The following is a 7,128-nucleotide window of genomic DNA, read 5'->3' as shown; positions in this document are numbered from 1 at the left end:
TAATTATCAAATAACAGCAAAATGTGCTACGGTACTAAAATTCAAACTTTTTCGCGAACTAAAGACAGCCTAATTTAAAACGGAGGGAGCATGCTCTTGGCCGCTTTAGCCAGCCAACTGTTGCGCACGAGCCAGCGCCGCCGCCGGCCAGCCGGCCGGCCGGCAGTATCAGGCCGTTCAAATATCATTTTTTATTTGAAAAAATCGTTCAAATATTTTCTCACAACACAACAGCGTGCAGCCACCACGCATCCATGCTTTTTTCTCTAGGCCTGCAAGCATGCGTCGTGCCCACCACCGCCTTTAGTAACGCCCGCTTTTGCTTTCGAGTTCTTGCCAGCGCGCCTTTCCTCGATTTGCCCGTGTTGCGTTTCCTTAGCCGCGTGGCCTCTCGTTTAGTTCTCAGTATTAAATAAGGACAATTAACAAAACTCATTCTACAATCCGGGTGAAATTGCGACACGAATCTTTTAAGTCTAATTAGATCATAGTTAGACAATGTCGTGCTACAGTAAACAATCTCTAATGACTTATTAATTAGGTTTAATATATTCGTCTCATAATTTTCCGTTCATTCATATAATTAATTTTGTAATTATTATATTTAGTTCTTCTAATTAATTATCAGTTAAAAATTGCTGCAGTAAATTTCTTCGAAATTTTTCAAACACGGCAGCCTGCCGCGCGCTTTCGTTTCTAGTGTGACGATGAAGCTTCTAGCTACGAGCTGCACATGCAACGCAACCCCCCACTTGGTGCCTTGGTGGTGACCTCCTCCTCCTGACCGGCCGGCCACCACCACCAGGCCACCCTTCTCTTAGCCTGTGGCCGGCCTATATAAACCCCTGGCGCCCCACGGGCCAAACTCCATGCCCAACCATCCAGCAACACTCACCTACTACAGTTACTGCTCCCACAGAGCACCACAAGCAAGAACTCTCCTCGAAGGCCCGGCTCGATCGATCAATTATTGTTGCGCTCGCTCGATAAGCTAGCTGCAACTAACTCCAACAAGATGAAGACGAAGGCGTCGTCCTTCTTCAAGCAGATGGTGTCGGCGGTCGTGGCGGCGGTGAAGGCCAAGTCCACGGCGGTGCGCGTCAAGACCAGCGCCCTCAAGACGCGCCTCCTCATCTTCGGCATCCTGCGCAACAAGAAGCTGCTCATGGCCGCCATCAACCACAAGATCCACGCCATCATGGGCCAGCAGGAGGAGCAGCAGCAGACGGGCAAGCAGGATCTGCTCGTCAACGGCGACGGCGGCGGCAAGAATAAAGCCATCGTGCTGTACTCCGCGCCGAGCTACAGCTTCTCCGCGGAGCTCGGCGCGCACGAGGTGGAGGCGGCGTCGGCGCGGGAGCAGGAGGACAGCGACGACTACCTGTCCCACTCGCTGTTCGCGGAGGAGGACGAGGAGGAGGACGAGCTGGTGAGCGCGCCGGGGTCGGTCATCGACGTCATGCGCGACGCCCGGGACCGGGAGCGTGAGGCCGCCGGCGGGGGCGCCGAGTTCCGGCTCGAGGACGAGATCGACCACGTCGCCGACGTCTTCATCCGCCGCATCCACCGCCAGCTCAAGCTGCAGAAGCTCGACTCCTTCAAGCGCTTCTGCGAGATGCTCGAGAGGGGCGCCTGATTGATCTGATTGATCCATCATCCCGGCCTTAACTTCTGCTACCAATCAACAGTTAATCGCCTGCAGTGTGCAATGCATGGTCAAACCAAGCTGATCGATTATTAACGTACGCCTGATGCAGGCCATGGTTAATTATGTAATCAATTACTATTAGTAGTAACTTAATTGGTGAGATGAATTAATTCAATTCCGTGCATGTAATTAAGTAGAAGGAATAAAGGTGGCATCATGGGCAGGGCGTGAAGATGCTTTCCTTGAGCTAGGGTTTAATTAGTACTGTAGTAGACAGATGGCACCTGGGTTTAACTGGTCATATGTATGTTCTTTGGTTCTTTTGGGGAACATTGCTCATGTGCTGAAAGCTTTCCAGGAAGGAATCAATAAAAAGCGAGGAAAAAAAAGAGTGTATGTATATATAGATTGGACAAATGTACAGTTGGATCAGGATGGACCTGAACTTTTTTCTTATTTGGTTTTCTTTTTTTTTTCATCTACATATATCCTTGGATGATGGACTGGAGAGTCACAGCTCACATCAAGACACCAAGTCATCATAGTCTATCGATTTATCAGATCGAAAAGGAACAGCCAGCTGATACAGATATTTGTCAGTATGAAACTGATATTCTTGCAGGATATATAGTAACATGCATGATGAATCTCCTTTCTCTTTAAGAAGCAAAAGGAATAATTAATACAGCATCACACACCAGTAAGCTCACCCCGGAGCTTTAATTTCGATCGGCCGGCTAACATTATTACTGGTGGGTTTTTCTTTCCTGATGGAAGGACAATAACAACCTCTGATCCTGAACCTGAATGAAGGACCTCTATCTAGTCAGTTTCGTCAGAGACGATAGATGAAGATACAACGAGTAGGTTCAAACAGAAACAAATTAAAGCAATTATCGGAATTGGCATGCATAATTAATATGCTTAGCTGCATGATGATAATTGTTGATAGCTGCAGCACATCGATGATGATCGATCCCAAAGAAACCAAAAAAAAAGTGCTTTTGTTTCAACCCTGCCTTTTGGTACACACACCCCAAGCCGCATCATAGCTGTGCTGTACTGTAGTACACCGTACAATCGGACGGACGGACGACCATGACGGAATCCGGCGACACACACCACGCGCATATCACTCCCTCTGCATTCCACCGATCTAGCAGCAGCCGCATCATCTAGCTCGGCCCCGTTTGGGAGGGCTCCTCCAAAACCGGAGCCGGAGCTCCACTGGAACACCTCCAAAAAGAGCTCCAACTCTCTCAGTTTGGTGTTGGTGGAGCTGCTAATGGAGCACCCCGTTTGGCAGAGCTCTAGCTGGAGCTGATTTTGAAGTTGGAGCTGGAGCCCTGCTAAAGAGGCCCTTCGTTATTGACAACAGAGTGCAGATCCATAGAATATTAAAGGAACTATTGTGTCCTTGCACCTATTTTGAACCTCAATTGTGTTTTACCCCACTTTCTTTCACTTTGTATTTTTACTCTTACTGTTTAGAAACGAAACCTCCGTTTGCCCCTAATTTTGACTTTTGACACCGCTAGCTATACTAAGAATTTAACAAATTTTAAAAATGAGAAAACCCTTGATAATATGCTGAAAAGATAAAAATACCCCTACCCCTTCTATCCCTCACCCCAACCTGTTCCTAAGCTTTTGCGAGCAGCGGGGTAGTGTGCCGACCGTCGGTGAGCAGCGGGGTAGGCATGGCAGCAATGCCCGATAGGGTAGGCCAGGTTTGTTTTTTTAATTTAAGTCATAAGTCCCGTCACATCGCATGTTTAATCACCAATTAGGAGCACTAAACATAGACTTATTACAAAACTAATTTCATAAGTCGTGTCTTAATTACGAGACCAATCTATTAAACCTAATTAGTCCATAATTTGACAACTAATTGCTACAGCAATGATCCACTAATCATACATTAATTATACTTAATAGATTTGTCTAGAGCTCTAATTGCATTTTATGCAATTTGATAGCGAAGATATCACGCGTAATATGTGGCTTGTATTTCACGAAGAGGAATACAGTACATATATATAGGCAGCCATGTGAGTATCCAGGTTTATAGCAACAAGAATCCTGAAGATAATCACGTGGAGACTTGACTTGCGTGAGAGTCCTTGGAGATCACGGCTGCAACCATAGAGGTGCGCCAGATCAATCCTAGGGAGGCCCACAGGGAAGCTAAACAGGAAATAAACCTATTTTCTAACCCCCCCCCCCAGTTGGAGCATCGGAAGACACGACGTTCAAACTGGAATGAAATTCAGCAAACACCGAAGTTGGAAGACCTTTGGTGAAGATGTCGGCAAACTGTGACGTCGTTAGAACATGAAGAACACGAACATCACCAGTAGATACCCGCTCGCGCACGAAGTGGAGGTCAATCTCAACATGCTTCGTTCGTTGATGCTGAACTGGATTGGAAGACAAATAAACAGCACTCACATTGTCACAATACACCAGAGTGCTCTTCTGCAACGGATGATGTAGCTCATGAAGAAGTTGGCGCAACCAGCAGGCTTCAGCAACACCATTAGCAACCGCCCTATATTCAGCCTCTGCGCTTGACCTCGACACTGTGTTCTGGCGTTTAGAGGACCATGAAACCAGATTGTCCCCAAGGAAGACAGCGTATCCGGAGGTCGACTTTCGAGTATCAGGACATCCGGCCCAGTCAGCATCAGTATAAACAGTCAACTCAGAAGCAGCACCATGCCGAAGAAGAAGACCATGGTCAAGCGTACCACGCAGGTAGCGTAGAATGCGCTTAACCGCAGAGAGGTGAGGCTCCCTCGGATCATGCATGTGCAAACAAACTTGCTGAACAGCATAGGTGATGTCTGGCCAAGTGAAAGTAAGATACTGTAACGCACCAGTGAGACTTCTATAATTAGTAGCATCACTAACAGGAGGACCATCCGCAGTAGAAACTTTGGCCTGAGTGTCAACAGGAGTGCTACATGACTTGCAGTCTGTCATTCCAGCTCGCTCAAGAATATCCAGGGTGTACTGCCGTTGAGACATGAACAAGCCATCCGAATGCTGGGCAACAGAAATTCCCAGGAAGTGATGCAGGGGACCCAAATCCTTCATAGAGAATTCTTGCTGCAGAGCCACAATAGTGTGACGGAGAAGCGCACTGCTGGAGGCTGTAAGCACAATGTCATCAACGTAGAGGAGCAGGTACACAGTGTTCTGACCTTGCCTGTATATGAATAAGGACGTGTCTGATTTGGCTTCTACGAAACCCAACTTGAGCAGATGAGATGCAAAACGGCTGTACCAGGCCCTAGGCGCCTGTTTTAATCCATAAAGAGACTTGTTTAAGCGGCAAACAAAGTCTGGGTGAGCTGAATCAACAAACCCGGAGGGCTGAGAGCAATAAACCATTTCTGACAAAGTCCCATGGAGAAAAGCATTCTTGACGTCGAGCTGATGAACAGGCCAATTCCGACATAGTGCCAGAGAAAGGACTGTCCGTATAGTAGCTGGCTTCACGACTGGACTGAAGGTTTCATCATAGTCAACTCCGGGACGTTGAGTGAAACCTCGAAGTACCCAACGAGCCTTGTAACAATCAAGACTGCCATCTGCAAGGTACTTATGCCGAAAGATCCATTTGCCGGTAACTACATTGGCGCCAGGAGGACGAGGAATCAAATCCCATGTGTTGTTGGAGAGTAACGCAGAATACTCTTCTTCCATGGCGGCGCGCCAATGAGGATCAGCCAAAGCACTGCGGAATGTCTTCGGGATCGGTGATAGCTGGACGCTGTGAAGACCAATGTACGGCTGGCGGAAGCCGTCTTTACCGCGTGTGACCATCGAGTGCCGGTTGACTACCGGCTGGATGGGCTCTGCACGTGGAGGTAGAGGGCGGGGTGGTCCGACAGGGCTGGGTGCATGAACCGGCACTCGGACGAACGTGGGGCGGCGACCGGAGGCGGTGATCGGGCCGTGAACGGGCCGTCGACGATAAACCAGCGGCGCGGAACACACAGGAGCCGCCGGGGCCGCGGGCGAGGTCGACGCCATGGCCGGCGTGGCCGCGCGTGGTGCGGTCGAGGGCGATGCTGTGGCCGAGGACAAAGGCGACGCCGTGGCCGCGCGTGGCGCGGTCGAGGGCGGCGCCGTGGCCGTAGGCGAGGATGACGTCGGGGCCGCTGGCGAGGGCGACGCCATGGCCGGCGTGGCCGCGCGTGGTGCGGTCGAGGGTGACGTCGTGGCCGCGCGTGGTGCGGTCGAGTGTGGCGCCATGGCCGCAGGCGAGGGCGACATCGGGGCCGCTGGCGAGGGCGACGCCGTGGCCGCGCGTGGCGCGGTCGAGGGCGGCGCCGTGGCCGCAGGCGAGGGCGACGTCAGGGCCGCTGGTGAAGTCCTGCAAGGCGCCTGAAGCAGACCACCAGAGCCGCAAGGGGACTCAGAAGACGGTAGCGTCGGCTCTGATGGGTCCGCAGAGATCCAACCAGGGCCGCACGAGGACCCAGTAGGGAGGGACGATGAACCTGCAACACGAGGGACAGGGAGTCCGACTGGACTGACCTGAACCGGGAACTCATCCAAAAATTCAAAGTCAGTAGATCGAAGCGGGGAGGACTGTGCTGCGTAGGGGAAGGACTCCTCATCAAACACCACATGACGCGAGATATAGATCTTGTTAGTGGCAAGATCAAGACACCGGTAACCCTTATGATTGGCAGAATATCCCAGAAAAACGCATCTAGTTGAGTGAGGGGAGAGTTTGTGGAGCGCTGTTGCCGAAAGATTCGGGTAACAGGCGCACCCAAAAACACGTAGATGATGGTAATCAGGAGGGGTGCCAAACAGAGCAAGGTGTGGGGTGCCAGAAGCAAGAGCTTTGGTGGGGAGTCAATTGACAAGGTATGTGGCGGCATGAAGGGCCTCGACCCAATAGCGAGGAGGAAGACTAGCCTGAAGCAGGAGGCAGGGAATGACGTTGTTTGTGGTGCGGATCATTCGCTCTGCGCGGCCGTTTTGGGAGGAGGTGTAGGGGTATGACATCCTGAGAAGGACGCCATGGGTGAGGAAGAAGGCGCGAGTAGACGAGTTGTCGAATTCGCGTCCATTGTCGCACTGAACGCTCTTGACAGGGCAGCCAAACTGGGTGGAGACATAAGAGAAAAAATTAGCCAATGTAGAGAACGTCTCAGATTTTAGACGAAGTGGAAACGTCCAAAGAAAGTGAGAGTAGTCATCAAGAATTACAAGATAGTATTTGTAACCGGATATGCTAGTCACAGGCGATGTCCAAAGGTCACAATGGATTAAATCAAAATTCTTGATAGCTCGAGACGATGAACTAGGGAAAGGCAAACGAATATGACGACCCAGTTGACATGCATGACAGAGAGTATGAATGCTAGTTTTGTTACATCGAATGCTGGAACAGCTAGCAAGCCTAGAGAGGGCCTCATGACCGGGGTGGCCGAGGCGACGATGCCATAGATCGGCTG

General features: G+C 50.5%; 1 protein-coding gene across 1 annotated transcript; it reads left to right on the top strand.

Annotated features, from left to right (window-relative positions):
* The first annotated feature begins 868 nt into the window (after positions 1 to 868).
* On the top strand, positions 869 to 2,080 carry LOC120640712. Its single transcript, XM_039916625.1, has one exon. It carries the CDS (start codon positions 1,016 to 1,018, stop codon positions 1,634 to 1,636), a length of 621 nt encoding a protein of 206 aa, XP_039772559.1. The 5' UTR covers positions 869 to 1,015; the 3' UTR covers positions 1,637 to 2,080.
* The last annotated feature ends 5,048 nt before the right edge of the window (positions 2,081 to 7,128 follow it).

Source organism: Panicum virgatum, chromosome 7K (assembly GCF_016808335.1).
Source record: "Panicum virgatum strain AP13 chromosome 7K, P.virgatum_v5, whole genome shotgun sequence".
Classification (NCBI taxonomy): domain Eukaryota; kingdom Viridiplantae; phylum Streptophyta; class Magnoliopsida; order Poales; family Poaceae; genus Panicum; species Panicum virgatum.
The sequence above is the reverse complement of the archived record's forward strand: the minus strand, read 5'-3'. Positions and strand labels throughout refer to the sequence as shown.

Bases quoted from the DNA above. Each gene is read 5' to 3' on its own strand.
- LOC120640712 (XM_039916625.1), top strand. From the start codon at position 1,016: ATGAAGACGAAGGCGTCGTCCTTCTTCAAGCAGATGGTGTCGGCGGTC.